Here is a 24343-nt window from a genome sequence, read left to right as displayed (position 1 = left end):
ATGTGTAACTTCCAGCGATTACACAGCGATGTGCTCCGTGCCGCTTCTTATCCAAAGGCTGATTCATAAAGGAACATTATATCACTATCGTTAATAGTTATTGGTAGCTATGAGATTTACTGCCGCTTTAATTGCTCTAATTGGATACACGGCGGCCTGATTTACTGTGCGACTGGAAGTAGGTCATATTTGCGATATGGCTTTATGATTCAGCATGCTCACATTTGTCCACTCGACTATCCATGCATGCATTTCCCCCTTATTTTCCTTCGTTCCTCGTCTCTTGTGCACTCATTTGACTTTCTCCTTCTTATCTTCTCTCTCACTCTCACTCGTCTTACTTTATCTTTTTTTCCTCTCGCCGTCCACGCTCTTTCCTCCCTCAATGATTTATTCTCACTCGGGGGCAGCGGGAGCATAAGGGTGCTGGGCTGCTTTAATAGTGGGACATGAGGAAGCCCCGAGCATTTTTGGGAGAGGTCCAGCATAGATCTGGTGGCACTGTCTAGATTTGAGTCTGTGGCAAGTGCAAGCTGCTTTTGGTTGGTGTTAGCAGCAGCAAGTTTGTCCCTCCTGTTTGATGCGAGTTCGATGGATGTAGCTCGTGTGCACGTGTGTGTTTCTTGGGTTAGTTAAGGCCGGAAATATCACTTTCATGATCGCACATCATAAAAGACATTCAAGACGCAAAAAAAAGCTGTTTTTTGTGCTGAGTCGGGGACCCAGACATCTTCATCTGAGCCATCGTGGATGTGATATTATCTCATCATTCACAACTGGACCGCAACCAATGATTGCTTTCAGCGTCGATTAATCTGCCAACCAATGTTTGGTCTATACAACGTCAGAAAATGGTGAAAAATGTCGATCGGTGTTTCCCAAAGCCCGAGATGACATCTTGTTTTTGCCAAAACCCAAAGATATTCAGTCGACTGTCACAGAGGAGGAAAGAAACCAGAAAATAATCACATTTAAGAAGCCAGAATCAGAGAATTATATGTAAAAAAAAATGACTCAAAGTGGTCGATTATAACCCTAAAATAGTGGGCGATTAATTTAATAGGCATGACAATGACTTCATTTTAAAGGCCATTGAGTTTAAACTCAAACTCGGGTCTTTGTCCTTCCAGCGCTGATGAGGGACATCATGTCTCAGGCCCTCGTGGCCCTGCCGGCCCTGGCACAGATAAACCTACTAAGTCCTGTAAACACTCCTTTTCCTGGGAGGATATGAGCCTCCGATACATTTATTTTTTCAGGCATCTGAGAAAACACAAGAGGCGGGTTTGTCCGACATTCCCTCAGACGACAGGCATGAGCTCCCTCCGTGTCACCTGCGAGCTCGCTTTTTGGTCCAGCTCGTCCGTTTCGCTTTACGTAACGCGGCGTGCGACCTGGACGGATGACCCCCGGCGTGTGACGCAGCGGTTTTAGCCAGAGTGCTGCTCACTCAGCTCTGTCACAAGGTCGTCATCCTGCGAACAGTTGGCCTTGTTTTGTTGCTTTCACACATTTCAGGCATTCCATGTGTCTCATGGGCCGTTAGGATGATGAACAAGAGGGGAGATTTTCCACCGGGGGACGCCCCTGACAGATTCTCAGCTCACGCTGGCGCTCAGACATGGAGACAAAATACCATATGTCAGGCGAGGAGCAGGTAAAATATTTATGTCTGCTCCTTCTTTGGATGGATTACATGGCCTGGCTTCATACGAAGCTCCTATCAATCGTCTATGGGTAATTTGGTGAACATGAGGCTTGAATGTCAGTCAGGAGGACCACGGCCTCACACATGCATAATGCATCGAGCCGGCATATGTTTCCTCGATGCATGCAGGCGAGGTTTAAGGGAATTTTTCGCCGGGTGCGTTTGCTCCAAAAGCTGCTCAGAGCTGCAGGCTTCCTTCAGACAAGTCACTGACTGCAAGTCGTAAATGAAGCGCACCCTTACTCAACGTCATCGGGAGCTTATTGACAGGACACAGGTTGGGTTGGGAGCATCTAATCTAGATCAGGTTATGCAGCTCAGGGATGGCCCAGAGTAGCAGCAGTAACAGCGAGTAACTGGGGCACCATTTGCATTACATAACTGCCCGTGTTGCTGGGTTGATTCTGTGCCTCTATTTATTTTTATCATTTGATGCCCGCCTGCGGATGAGGCTCTCTTCGTCATGCAGGGACGCGCACGGTGAGCCCGATGGCCGTGGACGGTCTGTGAGCTGTTGCTAGCTGCTGCCAGCCAGCTTTAACTAGGTCATGGCAGAAGCTCCGTCAGGGGTCTATCCTATACAGTAAGAGGCTATCACAGGGGTTTAAACACCGACGGTTTATGAGTGAAGAAACTGACGGCACCGACGCATCATCTGTGGTGCCAGAGAACGTTTCTTTCATTCGGCTGCCAATGCTCGAGTGGGCAAGTGTTGAAAATAATGCTCGTTTGAAATCTGTAGTATGGGTTTGTGTCCGCTATTAGGGTCAGGACAGTCCAATTTTGGGCAATGTGGTGGAACCAAGTGCCAACCTCGTCAGTGTCTTGAGCTTTTTTCCGGGGCATCTCTGGCTATTGGAAGTAAAAAAGTCCCGTTTATTTCCTCCATAACAATGTTGAATGACTTGCAGATGGAGCACACTGATGGTTGATTCATCAGCACAAACGATGTTAGCAAATATCTGATTCTTTGACAAGTACAAGCTCGTGCAGAGAAATGTAAGGTGAGGGGTCAACTACAACTCCCAGGGTGCATTTTGGTAAGAAACATCAACCAACATAGTGGCTGAAAACAAGAGATTACACTGTGGAGAAAACTTCATCCAGTTTATATCATGAATACCTCTGTAATGTCAGTTTTGCACGTTAAGGCCTCCGTGGTCAACACTTTAAACGCAACGTCTGGTTAGACTTCAAAATAAAGGCTCCGGGGTCAAGTACGTGATATACAATGTACGGTTAGACTTTCAAAATAAAGGTTGGTTCGTTTCAGACACTGAAACTGCTTGATCATAGTTTGGGTTAACGTATCAGCTACATCACTCATGTACAATATCTTCCTTATGTTATATAAATTACTAAATAGTCACTCTTGACTCTTGGTTACAAACAATATGAGAAGCTCGGCCTCTGGAGGGAAAGTCCTGCGAATGACCCGTCCAACCAGCCCCCGACTCTGACTTTTCTTGGTCATCATGGGAGTGAGAGGCAGGAGGGTCCTGTGTTGCTACGCTGAGTAACAATGAGGACATCTTCCACAGAAATTCTGGAAATGTGAGTTCAGAGTTCAGAGAAACTCTTCCAAAAACCAGAGGCGCCTGAGTTACTGACTGAATTTCTTTTTAAATCCATGTAGGGCAATAATCACCAGCTATCAGTGAACACACTATTGAGAAATACAAACAATGTATACATACTCATCAGGTAAGCACCATCTCCCGCTGTGCCTTTTTAATTTGGCGTTTGGCTCGGAGGTTTATCCGTCGGTGCGTATCTCTCGAAGCTGTTTCGTCGTATCTTTAGGTGAAAGCACTCCGCCTCCATCGCAGCCATGATTGGCGTGGGTCAGCAGCACCTATGTGCACCCTGCCTCGATGTCAGATGGGGTTTTTTTTGGAAAGTTTGGTGCAACACAGACGTCCCTTCTCCAACCTGAGATTAAAATCCTTCTTAAATTTGCTAAACAGTACGTCTGTAGTAGTGTGTAATCATCTAAAGACACTTCAGCGTTTGCATCAACATTCAGACTTGGTGATTGCTGGTTGGAGTGGACATGATGAGCGTCCTGTCATGTCCTCAGACCGAGCTGGATGCTCATCGTCGCCAAAAACTCTTTACATTTGTCTCCTTAGCTTCGTCTTTGTCTCGTTTCCCATCGAACAAAAGAGCCTCACGTGCGTCTATCTTAAGACGTGGCTCCTCGACCCTTGAAGTAACACTCACCAACCCGAGGATGCCCTTTGTTTTGTCTTCCACACCCTTTTCCCTGCCAACGTGTATAAAGTGTGTAGCAGTGCAATCATGCTTAGAGATAATTGATAACAAAAGGCCAAATTGAAACCACTCTGCAGGGGAGGGTTAATAATCAAGTGCTCCACATCACTGATTAAACGCTTGCTGCATAGTTGTGAGTTGTATTGAATAAACAGCATGTGGCAGTGCTTTCCTGTTTATCTCCAAAGTATTTGGGTTTAGCTAAATCCCCCTGGCTTTTGTCAAGCCTCCTCCTCGTATAAAGTCTTTTTTACGTGCTGATCTGCTGCCATGCTGTTATATCAGGCTGCAACTTGTTTCACTGGCCCAACAAGACAATAAAATTGTCCCGGGAACAAGCTCCAAAACAGACAAATTAGTTTGGTTTATGCTAAATTTAAGTGCAAATGAATTAGATGGCGAGCCAGCATGGAGTCCGCTTGGCAGGACTGGATTTCCTCCTTCTTCTTCATCTTCTTCCTCTTCTTCTTCTTCCCCTCACAGCTCATTACAGCTGGTTGACACAATGCAGAATGGAGACATAAAACTAAGCAGGGGAGCGAGCTCTGGAGCTGGATGGGAAGAAAATGCTCAGTCTAATCTGATTGGCTCCCACATCGTCAGGCAGACAAACGGAGAGGTTTGATATTATTACTGAGCAGCTCAAACTAATTGAGTGTAATTATACAGTAGAAATCCGCCGACAATGCCGTCCTCAGTGTGGGCCCGGTTCTCACGCCATGCGCATTACAGGACGCCGAGCTCGGGGGACGAGCGCTCACTCGGCGCTGTCTCAGCGTGTCAGCTTGATTCTTGAGTAACTGGTGTAAAGTGCGGTTCTGAGGCCGAGGCTGATTGGACAATTTGGGTGGGAGCCAGTCGCACAAAAAGATTTACTCCTCCTCTCTGAGCACTCGGTCTCTCTCTCTTCATCTCCGGCGTTTAAATCAAGTTTCACGGCGGGGGTGTACCAGCCTCCGGACGGGTCTCTGACGGCTCCCTCGGTGCGCAGGTGACATACCACGCATACCTGGGCTCACCGCGTGGGTAGCCACGGGGCCGCGGGCTGTGGGAACCCAGCAAACTCTGGGACACTTTGAGAGGCAGAGGAGGTGGCGTTTTTTTTTCTTTTTCTTCCCCCCCTCTTGTCTCATGGGAACCTCTCTCATGAGCACGATTACAACCTTGGCTTTTCCCTAGACTCCAGTCTGAAACCCAACGGCTTCCCCCGCATCCAACCACACGCTGTGGATAAGACTAAGCGGCCTCCATCCGCTTGTAAAAACTGGTTTAATAATTGTTCAGGCTGTTTTGATACGAGCCACTCGTCTGTTTTTCCAACCTCCACGTAATGAGATTTGGCAGCCTCCTGTTAATACCTTGCCTGTGTTTTTATTAGGGCAATTATATCATATTTTATGGAGCCCGGCATCGCGTGTAGTGAAGTTTAATGCCTCTTTGGCGGAGAAATGGTGGAGTAAGGTAGTTTAATGGCATTTAACCCCAACTCTAACCCTGACCCAGACCAACCCCAACCTAAACCCCAACTACAACCTTTACACTAACCTGACCTTAACCTCCAACCCTTACTCACCTGCACCTTAACTCACCCTAACCATAGCTAACCCAAACCCTAAGCAGAGCTCTGAGCTGAGTTTTGAGCTTTGTTTCAGGTGAGTAAATCAGAAGACCATATTTTTGCTCTGGGTGATAATGAGCCAAGCTTTTTCCGACTGACCTGCTTATTCTCAGCTGAGCATGTGAACCATCCTCCCTGCCTGCCAATGACATACTGATGTGTGCTAATGTGTGCTGAAAATCCCTGACCCATGTCACAAGTTGCGTGTACGTTGCAAGCCTCAGCAATGATCCCTGGTAAAGCATCGCATTCGGCATGCTGAACATAGGTTCGTGTCCCGTTATCTTCAGTGACTCAGGGTTTATCGCCTACCGCTCAATCAAAGACACGTTAATAATCAGTCGGCAAATAACAGAGGAAGCTTTTGGACCTGCTCCAAACTGATTGAGGAGGCTTTTTACTTTGCCCAGGGCCTTGTGCCAGCTCGCATAATTGGACGTCCATTTTCCCCTCGTCCAATGAGACCGTCCTTTGTGCCCCCTTTGAGTCGAGGGGCCATTTTTGGACTCCCTCTCCTCCAATCATAACGGAGATCAAAGTTGAAACCGAGGCCGCGTGCGGTCAGAGTCACATGCGTTGTTCCCCAAACATTTTGCAGCTTTAGCACCAATAGAGATTCAGCCTGTGGTTTTCTCTCATAAGAGCCCAGCACCAGAGACACAGAGGCCTTTTGAGAGGCCTGAAGTCTGCAGGGACAAAGAGAAGACAGTCCTCTTTATCTGACGGTGTTATCACCAGACAGGATCAAACACTTGGAAACACTCTTGCGTCCTTCAGATTTGCTCAAGTGGAGGGTGATCTTGATAAGAGAGTCACACTGTCATGGAGTCAATTTGTCATTGTGGTTGATCTTTGAGATTAATGGTGTTTATATATACACCTAGAAATAAGGCTTTAATTGTGATCACATTAAGAATAGTGATCAGATGTTCCCTGAAGAAGAAATCTTCTTCTTTTTTCCGGTCAAGTCTCCTTCGGGCTGTCGGTCAGGTGTTTGTTAACGTCAGAGTTGTTGTTGGAGCATCTGTGGCCTTAAATGTTGGTATTAGTCGGCGGCTTTTTGGCAGGTTGGTGAGAGAAATAACTCTGATTGGCTGTCGAGCTAAGCAAAAGCACAGGTGAGAAGAGAAATGGCATCTCCATCCAAAATGAGGGCAAATTGTAACAGAATTTCCATAAAATTGGTAATAAAAATGCAAATTAATGTTCATTTACATTTTCTTCAAATGCCCAAATTCAAAATGCGCATAAAAACAGAGGAAAACATGCAGAAAATCCAATTAACCAGTCGCGACAGATAAATTATTAATAAATAATTTGTTTAACAAAAAGAGAAAAAAGAAATTAACATCATCATCAGAGCCGTTTGCTGGAAGAGTAGATCTAATATTTAGGTTTTAAATGTGGAAGCCCTTCAAAGAAATCTGTTTTGGGAGAGGCAGTAACACACTGATAAGACAACCAGACAATGCTGGATATCCATTTCCCCCAAGCAACCAAAATCTGTCCATAAAGCCAGAGGCCTTTTGATACATCTGCCAAGGAGGTTATGTTTTCACCCGTGTCTGCTTGTTGGTTTGTTGGTTTGTGACCCGGATTACACAAAAACTACTCAATGGATTTCCATGAAACTTGGATGGAGGATGGGTCTCAACCCAGAATAGACCCCATTAACTTTTGGTGTGGATCCAGGAATTTTTTTCTAATTTCTTGAACATTGCGAGATTTGGAGTACTTATGTGGCTGGTATCTACAAGTGAGTACCAGTCCTATTCTAGTTTTCCCTGCAGTCTGATTTCAGCTCTTCTAGTCAGCTCATTATCTGACATTTGAGTTTGAGTTTACGATGACAAGTCTTTGCATTAAGACGGTTGTCGTTTGTGACCACTGCGCGCTACGACAGCCATCAGGCGGCAATGTAAAATATAATTAAAGTTAACGTCATGGTTTTTATAATGTGGTCATAAATTATTAAAACCGCACAACAAAAAAATGGAAATGATCTTGCGGCACCATTGGCACATTTTCAAGCCATGTCAGACTTTTGGAAGTTTGACTTTTTACAATACCACGCAGTGAAAATGGTTGAGCTCATGTTTGCTACTTTTTGGCTCGGCTTGGCTGCCCAAGAGCTGTTTAAGAGGTCTAAGCCTCATTTCTCATGAACAACTAATCCTACATATTACATTTATGGAAGCGCGTATTATTTTTTATTAGCATGGTATCTACGGGGGTAGTTGAGGGATGCATGAACAAATTTACATGCGTATTTAAGAAAACAGAGTGTGATTGATGTGTGTGGATTTTAGTTAACTGACTAAGGTGAGCTGGCGAATGTGCAAGGAAAACAAACACTCGTCTTCCACTGAACAGATGTGCAAAACACAGTATTATTTTTGGGGATCACTGTGTTGAAACAGAGGGCCTGCCTCAGCAGAGAAACTTGAAACATGATCCAAGCACAGTAGAGCTTATCCCAGGGTGTTAACCCCGTCCACCTGGCGTGGAAGCTCCCCATCTCGAGGGATGTTTGTTTATCATATGCAGACGGGGGCACCATCTTTGGCACCGCAGGTTTGGGCAAAAACTGGCAGAGGGCGGCTAACAGGATTGGACGTGCAGATTAAGACCCCAGTGCACAGGGAGAGGCAGAGGCTGAGGAGGGGCTGCATCTGTCAGCACCAGGAAGCCCACCTCCTCACCTTGCAGCTGAGGCGGGACGGGCTCGCTCTCTGGGCTCCTGGCAGACCGGGTGTGGGTGTGAGAGGCAGAAGGTTGGTGCGGTGGTAAGCACGTCCTGTCTATTCTTCTGCACAGAGGCCGCCCTGTGATCACATCCTCCTCATCAGGCGCCGAGCCAAACCCTCAGCTGGGAGCTGAGGGAGCTCTTTCATGCTGGGTTTTCTCAGACTGGAGCTCAGAATGTGGGGGGAACCAGGCTTGTTGTTGTTGGGTTTACGGATCTAGATGTCTGTCTTTGAGGGTTTTGTAAAACGGGTATTCACACTCTGATCGTTGGGCTTTTGGGCAAAACAATGGATCACATGAAAGGGGTCGCTTGTAGCAACAAACCCGACGAGAATTATCTCTAGGTTTTACAGTTCCCCTCAGTCCTACGTAGAGTTCAGGCTTTTGTCACATTGTTTTGCTCCCTGCTCTCATCATCTGCTGCAGCAGACAGCTGTTTTCAATGAAAAAAAAATAAAACAAACACATTTAAACACCTGACAGTTTCAGCTTTATAAGATGATAATATGTCAATGTCCTGTCATTTAAGTCTTGTCTACACAACAGCTGTTTCAGCCACATTCTCAGTCATCCGTCTCGAGCGCATAACAGCAATCCAAGGTGGTTTATTTGTCATCGTGCAGCACATGGTTGCATGATGACAAATAAACAAATGAAAGTTTGTGGTTCCTTCGTGCTACACAAACATAGACCAGACATAGAAGGTGATTTTTTTTAATTTGCATCGGGTGGATTTGACATCCGGGAAACATTTTGACCATTAACTCTGTTCAAGCACCAAGCATCAATGAAGTAAACATGGAGTCTGCCTCCCCTATGTCGCCTCTGAACAAGGTCCACCCTTCAAGTACACCAGCTTAATCTGGGATGTTGTGGTGGAGCCAGGTCTCTGTAAAGATGTCTAACTTCGTCCAGTTCGTCATCTTTACAGGCAGAGCCAAAGAGTTTTTGGGGCGTTGTTGCCTACAACTTTCCAACCACAATCTCAACCAAAATGTTGGGTTTTCCCTTATTTCTTTTTCTTTTCTGATAAAATTCACCACAGGAATGATCCAGCCAACTGTTCTTGATTCGTTTCTGTTTCTGTTTTGGTCGAGGAACACGTGAGAATTCGAGTTTCTTGTGAAATGTTTTAACATAAAGTCAACATGTGCTCTTCTGTTACTCCCAAGACAACAATGTATCGGGCGGTAGTCTTTTAGTGTGGTGTGCCTCTTCTTTTTGGCTCAATAATGTTACCTTCTGATCCCAGCGTCAGCCTTTGTGTTGAGCTCTATGTTGCGTGGTGGTCTGGGAAGTGCCACAACGATCCTAGAATCACTTCCCGCCCAGTCCGGGGGAAATATTTACATGTTTCCGCATTAGGTCCAACCACAGAGTAAATACATACAGAAACCACTTTAAAACTAACATTTGATATACGGCTCCACATAAGTACTCTAGGCCTCGGCGTGTTTGTTTTGATACGAGCTTGATTGATGGCGTGTGTTCGTGTGCCAACATGTGCTCGTAAATGTGACGTGCGTGAGCATTTCTGCATTGGAAATTAGCGTCTGAATGTGGGTTTTAATACAGGGTGGATTCCAGCACGTGTTTAAGCCTGACGACAGTGTGAGACGCAATTTTAAGGGGCACATTAGGCGGCTTCCTGAGGAGACACTGGTCGGGCCCGTATGGCGAGTTCCTACCAGGTGTTCACATTGAGGAGCGGTGCGTCCTTGCACCTGGCGACCTCTTTGTTTTTAAAGGGTTAGAGGTTAAAACCTGAAAGGGTTAGGGGGGTCGGAAGGTGGTTTTATTTTGGCGCAGCGCATTCTTACATACGTCGACGCTTAGGAATTTCAGCGCCTTGTAATTTGCGAATAGTTCAGAGCTTGACAAACGACGTGAATTATTCAGTCATGTCTACCTCTGTGTAGTTTTACGGCCATTCCAAAACCTCAATAATTGCCTATAATTTGCTCTATTATATTTATATTATTTTACCATTAGTCTCATTGAAGCTTTGATTAATGGGCCGTCTCATTCGCTAAAGATGCATTACCAAAATAGTCACTCATTCCAGCCAAGATTCAATTTTCTTGCCATCCCAGAACCAAAATCATTATAAGGGTATTAGTGTCATGATGCCTCCTCACTGACAAATGAAGCGTCTCTTAATCGGATGCATTTTTAAAACCTCCGTCTTTATTATGCAGACATGGTTGCACATTTCAGTGATAGAATACTCATTATGCCGTTATATAACCGGTAGCAGTAGCGTCACTCAAACCACAAAAGCACTCATTTAATAAAGGTCTAATGACTTCTGTGGAAGCGTCTTCGAAGGAAAATAATTAGTCACTGACGGGAAAGCTCTCGGGGCAGGGCGCTGATTTTTCTACACCTGCACCACCTCAGCTCGTTTCCCAACACCTGACCGGTGTGAAGCTGCCGCTGTCTGATGTCATAAATTCCTCAGCGAGGCTCGCCCGGGCGCCCGCTGACTGATGAGTTTGTAATCTCCGTCGGAGCAGGAGCACCACCTGTCACTCAGCTCCCATCAATCACAGTGATAGCCACAGGTCACCGGCTCAATTCTCTGAGGGAGAAAACGCAGCTTATGTAGGTCAGCGGGAGCAGAGTGTTCATATTCAAGGCTGGCTCCCATGCTAATGTTAAAGTAGATGTGTTATTGGGTGATTCATCAAAATGTAACTGTCATTTTGGAGATGGCACATCAAGAGGCTCTTACTGTTGTGCACAATGAATATTTAGATGCTTAAATTCGGGCCGGTGTTGTCAATTGATCCTCTAATTATTTTCACAATTAATCAAGTAATCGTTTAGTCCAGAAAGTTTCAAGTTCAGAAACTTTAAGGTGACGTCTTCATCTTGCTTTTAACCCAAAGACGCCTCATTTACTGTCATGATAGACTAAGAAAAGTAGAAAGTTCTTCTTTTAAGGAGCTGGAACCAGCAATTTCTGGACATTTTTACTACCAACGATTATCAATTCAAATCGGTTAATTGACCAATTGTTGCAGCTCTAATGTTGTAGTGATCAGTCAGGCTCTCGGTCACAAACAAAGACTTTTGAGGCCATATTGTCAGAAATATGTGTGCTATTTGCTGATATCATGAAGCCTTGTTCAGCCAAAACCAGTCCTGCAAGATCAGTTTTTGGAAACCACCCACTCATGAATCATTTCCGCCTGTTCTGATGGGAACTAAACTACTTCAACACACATTAAAACTAGATATTAAGGCCTGATTTGGCAATGTAGTGATGTTTTTGTCCACTCGGAAACTTTAGAAATTGAGTTTGATGGATGTTTTTGGAGACTTTGGTGGACATCTTTGGAGAATTATGAAAGTATTCCCAATATTCTCTAATATGTGGAGGCCAGGTTGGATATTTCCAATGTTTACTTTCCTGAGATAAGCCCAGTGGGACATACCTTGTGGCTGGAAAGGGATAAATTGAGTGGACATGGATGTTAATCAACCAGATGGTCATATCTCCACCCTTCCTGAGTCATTATACAGTAGAACAAGAGTATTACGACCTCAGTAATCAAAACAAAACCTTTCATATACTGTATTTTTCATAATCCTTGGTTTAATGATCATAGATCCTTAAGAATTAAGTTTGGGAACAACCCAATCTTATCTCAACCCAAGTCTTGAGATGATTATGTGAGTCACGGCTGCAAGCATAGGTGATTCTGGAGAAAAATGGTTGATTGTTGAGTCACTTTTGGTTTCGCCTAAAGCGTCAGTATTTTGACAGCCTGGGAATGAAACTCAACGATCAGCTATTCTTCTCCAGAATCCACTTAAAAGAAGTCACATTAGTTGGAAATGAAGGACAATTTAGCAGCTCTACAGTCTACAGGAGTTGATTATGGCAGATTTAGAGCAGAGTTGAAGGAAGCTCTCCTTGCTTCCATGTTTTCCAATCTGAAGCAGAGAGCTGTTATTTTCTATGTGCAGCCTACTTGGCCAGACCACTGTGAATGAGATGAAACCTGCAATCTGCGGTTCGGAGCTCATTCTCAGGGTTTCCCTCCAGAAACTGGTTAGCGGAGGTGGCAGGCACTGATTCTTGATCTCGGAAAGAGAAGTCGAGAAAAGTAAAATTACCAAAAAAGAAAAAGGGTCCATTTAGTAGCTGTTCTTGAGCTTTTGATTGTATGGGAAGACTTGACGTCCATGTTGGCTTCAATGAGGTTTAAAGTTGATTGTTGAGGGCGGTTTAGAAAACGTTTTATGTCCAAACATGGATGTCCATTTAGAAGCTTCTCTGGAGCTTTTGATCAGATCACATGTCGGAGATTCAACATCCACATTGGCTTTCATAGGGTTTAAAGTTCATTTTGAAGGCAGTTTAGAAAGCGTTCTCCAAGTCCAGACCAAACCCTATCACATGATCTTCATCAGCAGAAGGAGTTTTCATAGACTTGTAGTTGTCTCTTGATCTTCTTGAAAACAGCAGGAAGCGTAATCAAAAGGTCCATTTAGTAGCTGTACTGGAGCTTTTGATTGTTCGACATGGTCCTTAGTCTGAAGTTCAGTGATGACACAGTGTAGAAAACCTTCTTAATGTCCAAACTGCAAGATCCGTTTAGTTCTGGAGCTTTTGATCAGATTACGACCTTCATCAGCAGATGCACTTGAAGCTGTTTCCATGGATTTGGAGGTTGTAAGTGCTGATTCTTGATCTTGAAAACAACAGTGGAGAAAACTCAAACTACCAAAAGGTTGATGTAATAGCTCTTCTTGAGCTTTTGATCGTATCACATGAGCTTCTTCAGCAGTTCGAGATTGTTAACACTCAAATTTTCAGTGTTTTTCTGAGCACTTTAAAGACTTGATGTCTATGTTGGTTTTAACTAGGTTTTATGTCATTTTGATGGCAATTAAGAAATCATTTTCACCGTCCAAACGACAAAGTGCATTTAGTTGCCATTCTGGAGCTTTCGATTGGATCATGACCTGGACACTAGATCCTGTTTTAATCACTAAACACAACAAATGACATGTGCTTGCTCATTACGTGAAACTGCTGCTTGTAAAAGTCTTGAAAGATGCTTTCTGACACGTTTCTTTAACATCTAACATGAAGGATAGGCACTAAATATTGTATTTGCGGGATCAGAAAAGGCTCCAAAAGCTTGTCAAAGAGCTGCCTCCCTCGAATAGACCCACGTGTCCTCCCTGTGAAAAGTGTATTGACCGGTACAAAGTACTTGGATCAAGCCCCTCTCTTTTCCTGCCAGAGCTCACGAGTCATACAGCATATTTGATGTCAAACTGAGGCGCTGCGCTTGCAGTGAGACAGGGGGAAAAATACTCCTGAGGCAAATGTCAAGGAGCCCTTTCATTGGCTGTTTGATACTCCTGTCGCTCTGCCAGTCAGCTGCACGAACACACACACATTTTCTCTCACTCTCTGCTGCCAAGTCCCTCTTTACATCGCCTCAGATCTCCCCGAGTGGCTGCAGCGGTCGTATTAGTGAAGCGGCCAGTGTTCAGAAGCCACATTGTGACCGTTGAGTGTGAGTTTTGGGCCGAAGCTCGGAGTCGGAGAGAGAGGAGAAACAGCCGACACGGAGCCTGAATTAGACCCCTCTCCTGACATGTGTTAATGTTTTATGTCTTTACACTCGTGCACAAATACCAGCCGGGTGCTGCTTCACACATAAACACATAAAAACACACGCTCTCCTGGGCAGCAGACCACAGTCGGTCTTGCCCAGGTGATTTAATCCGTCCTGACTTGCTGGTTAAATATTGACAAGAGCTGATGTGGCCTTACTGAGGAGAATTCAGACGAGGCTTTTTCGCTGCCAAGGCTGCACGACTGCCTGCTGCATCATCAGTCCAACGCACACACACACATCGCCGAATGCAAACGCACACACACAGTGGCAGGCAGCAGCTGAGACTCAGCTAGGGCAGAAGTGGGGAACCAAGCGGAAGAGGAGGAAGGCGAGCAGACGAGGGAAGAGGACGCGGGATGAGCCAGTTCGTGGACCACAGTGGCGGCGTCGGGAGGATCCGAAACGCTCCCCTTCTGGAGCTGCTGGCGGTGAGTCTCGATCCATACGTTGTCCCCCCTCACCCCTCCTCCGGTTCCTACATCCCTTCAAGCACTCCATCCGCCGAGGAGGTATCTGGGGCAGGAGGCAGGCTGTCTGGAGCTGGAAGTAGGTCTGACTGGGTGATAATCAGGCTAACATCCTGCCCTCCAGTCCGCCCAAATCCACAACCACCTACATCGCTTGTGCCCCAGACTGGAGACAGGAATTGCCCAGGGTTAGAGGTGCGGGGGAGGGTTGGTGAAAGTTGCAATTGATCAGGAAGCAAAAGAGATACAAGTTTGTTTCTGGGGTGTGCATGCAGTATTTAGATCTGTAGTTGACAATTTTGTGAAAATGTGCTGCTTTTCTTCTCTGTACATTGAAAATCTTGTGTTTTTTGACTGTAGTTTGGTGCTAAAGATAAATTTAGCTCCGGCGTTTATGTTTGAACTGTGTCAATGCCTCTCAAGTGTATGGGAATGTAGGTGTATCTAGAGTGCAGCGATCTTCCCATGTTCCATATGTAGGTCACTAGCCGACAAGCTGCGACCGCCGCTAATTACGTGCTAGGATCGAGCCTGTTCCCGATACATCTCCAGAAGGTCTGAATCTGGGGACCGGCCCGCCATCTGCACACGTTCACCCCAAATGGCTGAGACGGATGGTGACATTTGACAGTTTATTACCTGGTTTCCTAATGAGCAGTGTGGGGGGGGGAGAAAGTGGCATTTGGATGCGATGCAACAGCCAGATCTAAAAAATGTTTTCTTGGGTTTGAATTTTGATCGTTTATACTTGTTTGTTTGTCATTTTTGGAGCGTGTAAAGCAGGAAGTGGCAACCCTAACCCTAATGAGAAGCATGTATATTGTGGGGGGAGAAAGCAGCATTTGAACATGATGCAACAGCCAGATCTAAAAATATCACCAAGATTTGAGGATGTGGTAACTCTGACCCTAACCGTAGCCCTAAACCTGACCATGACCCTAACCCCCAAGCCCAACCCTAGCCCGAATGACCAGCATGTATATTAAGGAGGGGGAAGTGGCATTACAGTGGGAAACAGCCAGATCTAGATGTAACATCTATTTTTTTTCTTGTGAGTTATTTGTTTTGGAGCTGGTTTAGCAGAAGAGATGTCATTACCCCAACTCCAACCCCTAACCCTAGCCCCCAACCCAAACCCCTAACGTCGACCATAACCCTAACCCTGAGTGATTTGGATAAAGGATAAAGATTATTTCCATCCATCTTTTCTCTTCTCTATCTTTACTTTTCCGTCCTCTTCTCCTGACTTATCGAGCCAGAGGTGTTTTGTGCAAATCCAGGGGTTCTTACCCTCTGCCACCGCATGGACGCAATTATGCAGACAAATGTCTCCGCCGAGCTCCGAGGCTCCATATATCCTTTATCTAATTACATTAACAGGAGCTGGATAGTGACTAATGGCTCGTGGAGGAGAAGGAGGGGCGCAACGACGACGACGAGGAGCTTGGAGAGGCCCGGGATGCATGATTGCATTTTTCCATCTTATTTCACTCCCTCGCTCCTCCTCGTGCCCGGATCGCTCCCTGTGCTCCGTTTAGAAAAAAATCCCCCCACCAACAAAAACCCAAAACCTCCACACACACTGACACACATACTCTGACCCACTGAGCCTTTTTCCAGCCTGAAAGACTTCTGTGTAGTCTTTTCTTTTTGGGCATTGAATGTTGGCATTATGGCTCATGTTCTGCACTGTCTATCATACTTGTGCGTTGTACTCAAAGCCTCAAACAAGATCAAGCTTTGTCAGGGCCACAAGAGACTCTTCACTGATAAAAAAAAAATTGCTTTTACCCACCAATTGAATGAAAGTGTTTTGTGCACTGCTGTGAGTTTTTGGCGTGCGAGCCACCTTAAGAGTCCAGGAGTGCTTTTTCTTTATCATCCTCAGACATCCAAGCTGCCAAAATAGAAGCGCTATCAACCTGCCTGTGGCAGCAACGGCGAAAAAGTGAAGAGAACGCAAAAGCCATTTTGTCTCCTCATGACTCAGTTATCGTGAAGCGAATCTGTTTTTTATGAGGAGAAACAGGCTGTTTTTTTTGCATGCTCCAACCCATTAGCTAATAAGTACATAATCTAATGCAGGCCATAAGATTTTAGGCTGATTAAGTTCCTTCAGAGCAGCCATTGGTTTCCATTTATTTTAATATGAGCTTGTAGAAACTTGCTCTAGACTTATAATCTTCTGCATTCAGCCAACTGTTTGCCAAAGTAGTTATCTCATTGTGTTAATGGAGCTGTACGCAGCAGAACATGAGCTGTATTTCAGCTTCATCATGCTAATCATGAGCAGGTTGTGGTGTAGATCGTATGTAATGTGTTCATAAATGGAAAAAATGATCAACTTAAATGATAGATTTAAGTTTTGTGTGCTGGTTCTGAAGAGATCTTAGTCCAGTCCAGGATTTAGGGTGAATTAGGAGGATCTATTGTCACCTAGACTAAGAATTGTTGTGTTTTCTTTACCTTAGAATGGACAAAACCAAACACTGACTCTAGAGAGAGCCTTTCGTGGTTGTCATTTTAGCATTGTTAGCGGCTACACTGTATGTAAAGGCAAGGCGAGGGCTATTCAGTTGGTTGCAATCATCAACCACACCGCTACATATCACTTAATCCAACACACTGGACATTTAACTCGATTTTAAGTGGTGGAAGTCCACAGTCCCGGTTTCGGACTAGAAAGATTAATCCAGAACATTAACTGGAGCTAATCAGTTGGGTATCTACAAGGGGTGTCGCCAGTAACCGTTGATTATATTGTCTGAATAATCCAACAATGATGTTCGGCCTTGTGCATCTTTTGTTTACGAGTTCATCTGGTTGCCTTTTGACTGGTAATGACAGCAATTGCTTTCTCTGCAAACAAAAAGACCTACTTCTGTAAGAAGACATCAGAATAGTGTTAGGAAGGGAAATCTTAGCGGCCACTATGGACAGGAGGAAGGATTACCATCACCTTAATGTATTTCAGTGTGCTTATGGGCATGTAAGTGTTGTATAAGGACAGACAGTATCCTTTAAGTAATCTGAAAAAGTCAGTATGTGCTCTATGAGCTCTTTGAGTGTTTGAATTCTAGGTGTGAAATGTATTCACACTTTATACTTTATAGCCTTCAATGCAATGAGTCACGTTCGACAGATGCCAAAGCACACCTGGGTCACCAGTGATGACGCCAAACGATGATGATTCATAAGTGTCTGAAGTGTCATCTCACTGTAGAGGGAACGACTGAGCGTCAGTGAAAGGGAATAATACCGTGACTAAGTGAGCAGACTTGTTTTTGTTTGTGCTGTTGTGTCACATTGCATCGCACAAAAACCAGAAGAGACGAGCCGCTCGCAGCTGCAAAACATTAAGAGTATTTATGGACAGTGGCGAGATTGATGTAAGAACACAAACAAAAAGTTTTGAATATTTAGAAAAACATTTTTCTTTTCTCTTTGTGAAGTTTAATGAACAGTGGCACCAAATGTTAGTTTGATTGATGAGTCTGTCTGCACGTTCAGAGAATCGTTTCGTGTTCGTACAAAACAAAATTACACTGTAATGTCTTTGAGTCTTACCCCGATGACAATGTCACAAAGGCGAAATTGATTTTAATCACAGTTTTACACGTGAATTTAATTTTCCTTACATGGAGACAAAACACGGCACATGAAATGATGAGAAATCTGCTCCTTTGCATGTGAAAATGGCACATTTTCACACATTTCCACATGCTGTTGGCTAATTTCAGATGTGAACTAAGATTGTAACATGTGAAAAGAAAATGTGAAATTTACATTTTCACATGTGAATTACATACTTTCATACGTGACTGACTTTATTCCACATGTAGATCAGAATTACCAAATGTGGAAACAAAACATGTCACATGAAATTTGCTTTCAACATTTCACATATGAGTGTTTTGACATGTGAACAAAAAATTTCACATGTGAAAAGAAAATCTTGTCATATGTGACTTTTTTTCCACATTTGAATGAAATTTACCAATTTGAAATTTATATTTTAACATGAATTAATGAAGTAATGATTGGCGTTTTGCACATGTGGATGCAAATTCCCACATGTGAACTGGACATTTTCACTAGAGTGATTGGGTTTTTTCATTTATTAATTAAAATGTTCACATGTGAACTACATACTTTTATAACTTTTTAGATTTGAAACTTTTTTAAATTTAAAATTTTTCAAATTTTAACGAAAACTTTCCAAAGAAGAAACGTTACATACGTTCATGCGTTATTGACTTTGTTCACATGACATGTGGACACAGTATGACAGTTCAAATACAGCACACTGTATACAGTCTCATGTAGAAGCTTCCTGCCTCAGCATTAATGTAAACTACATGCGCTTTTTAATGAGTCACACTCTCTGATATGCTAATTAACTATTGTATCATAAAGAAAGGGAAGTTTTTTGTTTCATCAGCGCCACATCAGCAACGAACACACTGTCGACTGTCCGTTAAATGTCTCTTTTTTTTCTTCTGCGGTCAGTGAATAAAGCAGGTGTCAGTAGTTTCCTGTTTGCTCCTCAGAGGTTTACAGCGGCCTTACAGGAGCTCAGCAGTCTGCTGGCTCACATTACTTTATGCTAATATCCCCCAGCTGCAACCTGCACCACCCTCCTGCCTCCCTCTCACACACACACACACACACCATACAAAACACACTCACACAGGCCCCCGGGACAGTCATGGGAGGGCCATGAAAAGGAAGCCGAGATGATTAATTAACTCTGCCCTCATTTTGATACCGCCTTATTGGCTTTCAACAGCCGAAATTCAGATTCAGAGCTTTGCATGGATTATCCTCCCACCACCGCCACCACCGCCCAACACCACCACCACTGCTGCCGCCGCCCAAAACAGACACACAAACACACTTTCCGAAATATTGAGGTCATGTTGTTACTCATGCTACGGTGAATGCGCAACATTGGTTTCTGGGCAGGTCGTGTTGCTCAGCAGAGAGTGAGGTGTCACTTTTGGTGAACGTTGGTTTTCCACTAACGAGAACGAAGCCGCTCTTGCAGGAAACTGGCTACAAATACTGCTGACAGACACTAACGGGGGGGATAATGACCCCAGAGTGGTTGTAATTATAATTGTCGGGGTGGATTTAATGATGTGCAGGTGAATGATCTGCTCTGGCTTTCTTTTTAAATGTTGCTCAATATTCATCACTTTCCAAAAAGTACAAATAAATCACACACACATGCACGTTTATATGACAGGCTGGTCATAAAACACTGTTGCCCAACTCCTCCAGCAGCAGTTTGGGCGGTGTCGGGCCGACTCATCCTGCTGCAGCTGAAGCAACAATATATAACATGTTTCGTATTTGAGTTGAGATCAAGTAGTGCCGATACTGACATAATTCACTTATCAGATATTGGACTGACGTTACTGATCCAGACCAGCAGTTTGCTCTCCTGTCTGTATGTGACTCCTAGTTCACCTGCAGTTCAACTGAACTGCTTTGGATTAAGTGTTTGATGACTTTTTACTATTTTGATATCAGTTTTTTTTTTTTACTCCTGAACTACTGCTGTCAAAGATTGAATATCTTATTGGTCAGTCTCTACATTTTTGTGTCTGTGTGGTTCACTACAACCTCATGTAACCTTAAACATAACACCAAGAGCAACAACAACAACAACAGCAACAATAACAATAACGACATTAATAAAACCAACAATAATAACAATGATAACAACAATAGTATCAATACAATAACAAAAATAACAACTAGAATAATAACAACATTACATAATACCAAGAACAACAACTACAACAACAGCAACAATAACAGTAATAATGACAACAATAATAACAACAACGATAACAAAATAGTAATAGTAAACAGTAACAGTAACGTTAACAGCAATAATAACAACAACAACAATAACCATAACAAGAACAATAACAAGAACAATAACAATAGCAACCATAACAACAACAACAACGATAACAACAACAATGCGTAATACCAAGAACAACATCAAGTACAACAACAATAACAACAACAACAACAACAACAACAACAACAATACGTAATACCAACAACAACAATAATACTATTTTTTTTATTTTTTTTACGTTTACATTAATTTCTGAATGGATCTTGATGAATAAGAAGACGTATTTAGGTGTCTGGTATCTATGAGTGAGTACAGTGATGCTGATTCCAGATCTGGTGAGCTTAATGATGGTTAAGCAGTGATGGGTTGTTTGAATTTAGAGTGATATGAGGCTAATGAGTTTAATATGTGATTCGGCTTGATAGAATAAAGTGGACTGTTGGGCGTTGGCGGAGGTATGCACTCTACTGATTCCCTTTCTAGTGTTTTTTTTTACTATTTACTTGCAGTAACGTGTCCGACCCCAGTGTATAAGTAACATGAGTGTGCTTATATGCGGCACGTGTGCGTTCATGTGGACTCAAACACGCTATCAGCGCCTGTTCATGTGTGAGCAAATATATATAACAGGCTGGGGGTGAGTGTGTGCTTCCATGTGGTCATCTCACATGTGTGTAAAAGTGTCTGTGTGTGTGTGTGTGTGTGTGTGTGTGCTGGCTGTGAACACCAGGTGCTCCAGCTGGTCGGGCCCCTGCAGTGTCCCGGCCCTGACCGACCGTCCTCTGGTTCCCCCTGTGCCTTTCTATAGACGACAGCCTCCGAGTGCAGACTTTAAAGTGCCTGTCAGCTCCCAGCGGCGCAGCCAGACACAATAATAGCGCTCCTGTATATCAGCTGTACGCTGGGGAACAGCCTGCAGCACATTTGTCTTTCATTTCTTTCTTTTTTTGTCTCGCTGTTTGCCATCCTCGCTGTTTTTTTTTGTGTGTTTTCCGTCCTGTGTGCTCGTCTCATCATCATCTCGGTCCCAAACAAAAGATCACCTGCCCGGCTGTGTGATGTGTCACAGGGAGGGCGAGCGCCCCGAGGGAGACGCCTGGAGCCTCATGTGGAAGTTTACTGTGTCATGATTGGGCCGCTATTATCTCCCCTGAATACACTACAGGCTGTTTTACCCACTTGATGATGCGAGCGGTGGTAGATTAACCTTTACCTCACAAGTGTTTGAACTTAACACTCTTTTGTCCAGTGTGTTTCGGTCGGGAAGAGTTTTCAGCTCGTGTTGCTCGTCGTGAGAAAATGGTTTTAATTCCGTCTGACATGTTTTAAAGAAAACGGCCGGTGGTTATTTTCATAAGCAAAATGTTTCTCCACAATATCCTGCGCTGGACCCGGCTCATGTGCAAACACAGCAAACAGAGCGGATGCAACGAAATCCGAGAGATCTGCCTCGGCTCAACCCGCCGCAGTGCGTTGCATTATAATAAGGTGTTGTCTGCAGGGAACCTGATTTCGTCTGACGTGGCTAATGCGCTCTGTCAGAAGCGTTTGCGGCTGATGCTAGCCCGGCCTCGGCCCCTGCGAAAAAAAGTTGGGCAGAGGGGAGCCTAGTGCGGTCCAGCTCGACCACATCCGCCTGCCGGCTACGCTTACACCACAGCCTCGCAGTCGGGAAGGCGGTGACCTTCACGCCGCTCCCACCATTCGAGGGAGTCGGGTGCTGTCAGGGCCGGTAGGTGGACCGTGTTGATCTTCTCCCTGCCTGCTGGTTCAGTTCAGTTTCCTAATCACGCCGCCTCATTTTTAAAGCAATCTCCACGTGGTGTTCAAGTGTGTTATCTCAGGGCTTTAAAGCAACCACTACGCCACATTATCTCAAATGCCAAGTATCAGTATGGAGGCGCAGAGCGGAGCCATTACTGTGATTGGAAGGAGATTCATGCAGGAGCTGCTTGATGGTGCACCGTTATATAAAGAGGCAGCGGCCGGAAGATTGGTCGTATACGCAGCACGAAGGCCTGTGGTTTCATCCTCATCCATCCAACAGGATGTGGATCTACCTTCTTCTGAAGATGGTTACCTTCAGAGAGAAACGTAGATCTCTTGAAGCAAGGACGAATAAGATAAGAAGTTTATACGACCTGATGTTTGTTGCAGCTTGTTTCCAGCCTTTAATATCAGCCATCGATTCTTGAAAGTTATTTGGATGCGAAGCTCTTTGTCAATTAAACATTTTCACATGTGGACAAAAAATTTAACACGACAATAAAATAATGCTGCATGTGAACTGCACATTTTTCACAAGAGATTGTGTTTTTTTCACATATGAGTGAAAGTTTCCACATGTGGAAATGAAACATTGGAGATGAAATCACGTGAAATTCACTTCTCCGCACGCGAATCCCACATTTTCACATGTAAACTGGAAAATGTTCACATATGATTGGCTTTTGTCACATAATAATGAGCATTTCCACTTTTTTAAATCACATTTTCACCTATGAATAACATATATATTCATACATAAATTACATTTTTCAATAGAAACAAAAACAACTTAAACTGAAAATGTTTTTTTAAACACGCGAAAATCAAAAAATGTCACATTTTCACAAGTGAATAACAAACATTCACACGTGATTGTCTTCTTTCAGGAGAAACTTGAACACTCAGAGTAATCTAAGATTCAAAACTCCACTCAGGTTTCTATGACTTGATGTATATATGTCTATATGTCTTGCAGTGCATTTAATATCAGCCATTGATTCTGAGCTGCAGTGATCTGGACACCAGGCTCTTTGTCATTAAAAGTCGGGCTATCCATACAAAAAGATCCATGCGAGGAATCAATATCATCTGCATGTAGCAACATTTGTCTGCGTGAGTCATCCGGCTAGCTGGAGCCATTCACATTATTGAGTCTCCGTCACTTTCTAAAGAGATAATATGATCTGCATGCCATTCATGGGTCCATAACTCAACTTTATGGTGATGTGCTTGCGGCGCTCAATGATTTTCCGGGATCCTCTTCTCTTCCCCCGGCCAGACACGAGAGCGGTGATTGAGGTTTTATGAGGCGTATTGAGCCTCAGGTGAGCCGGAGCTGAATGAGGGATGCTCTGCGCTGCACCGTTTGACCCCTGAGGGCTGATTGTCTGCGGTGTCAGTGGTCAACGACCGCCTTTGTGTGTGGTCACGGTGGTCACGGAGGGGCTATTGTTGGGGGGGTGGGGGACCCCGTGGCAGCCAGCGGGCCATCGAGCCGCGGCCCTGCATCCATCTGGCACAACAGCTGGAGGAGGAGATTTCCACGCAGGAAATTATGCAGAGCAAACAAGATTCCTATGATTATTTTATTACATTCATTTCTGTGGGATTATCATCATTTTGCAGGAAATTGGTCCGATGTGTTTACAGCCCAACAAAGCAGTCTGTATTTACTCTTTGTTAAATATTGCACCACAGCCCTGCCCACCGGTTCATCCTGCTTCATTTCGGAGGGCATTTCCTCGCCGTCTTCCCCGCCCTTCCCCTGTCTCTGAGGGAAGGGGGGGTTACGAGACTCCAGTCGAACCAGCTGAATTAGTGCATTATTAAGCCTTTCTCCCCCTGACCCACTTCCCCTACTGCCTCCGTGGCTCGACTCCAGCGCGAGAGGGGGGGAACGTGGATACGTTTCACTCTAAATGGACCTCTTATGTGCAGCAAGTACTCAGAGAGGATGCTGAAATGAGGCGACGGTGAAAGCTCTTCATTTTCTCATCGGGCCTCCATTCAGACGGACTCAGCGAGTCCCTTTCAGGTCTAATTGCACTAACAGTGCGATCAGGTATCGACTTCTGACGTTGCAACACAACAATACAGAAAATAGCAATTTGTTCCCTCATAAAACCACGCTGAAAGATGTTGGTTTACCGAGAGCTGTAGCTGACTATTACGGTTATAATGAGTCGATTTATTGATAATCTTTTCATTAAGGAGTCTTATTTAGTCTCTAAAACATCACAA

The 24343-nt window shown here is 44.3% G+C and overlaps 1 protein-coding gene across 2 annotated transcripts in view; it reads left to right on the top strand.

Annotated features, from left to right (window-relative positions):
• The window catches only part of LOC311253344 (nck-associated protein 5-like), a gene marked incomplete at its 5' end in the record, with an annotated part of 154179 nt that overhangs the window by 12877 nt on the left and 116959 nt on the right, over positions 1-24343 (top strand). Inside the window, one exon of one of the 2 annotated variants that reach the window (XM_084347243.1) lies at positions 14328-14421. The exons of the other annotated variant lie outside the window; for it this stretch is intronic. Coding sequence (XP_084203369.1) covers positions 14350-14421 — 72 coding nt within the window. Of the gene's footprint in view, positions 1-14327; positions 14422-24343 lie in introns of those variants that run through there. 2 annotated transcript variants of the gene reach the window in all.

The sequence above is a fragment of the Pagrus pagrus genome (genome assembly GCF_965226575.1).
Source record: "Pagrus pagrus genome assembly, chromosome: 24".
Classification (NCBI taxonomy): domain Eukaryota; kingdom Metazoa; phylum Chordata; class Actinopteri; order Spariformes; family Sparidae; genus Pagrus; species Pagrus pagrus.
The sequence above is the reverse complement of the archived record's forward strand: the minus strand, read 5'-3'. Positions and strand labels throughout refer to the sequence as shown.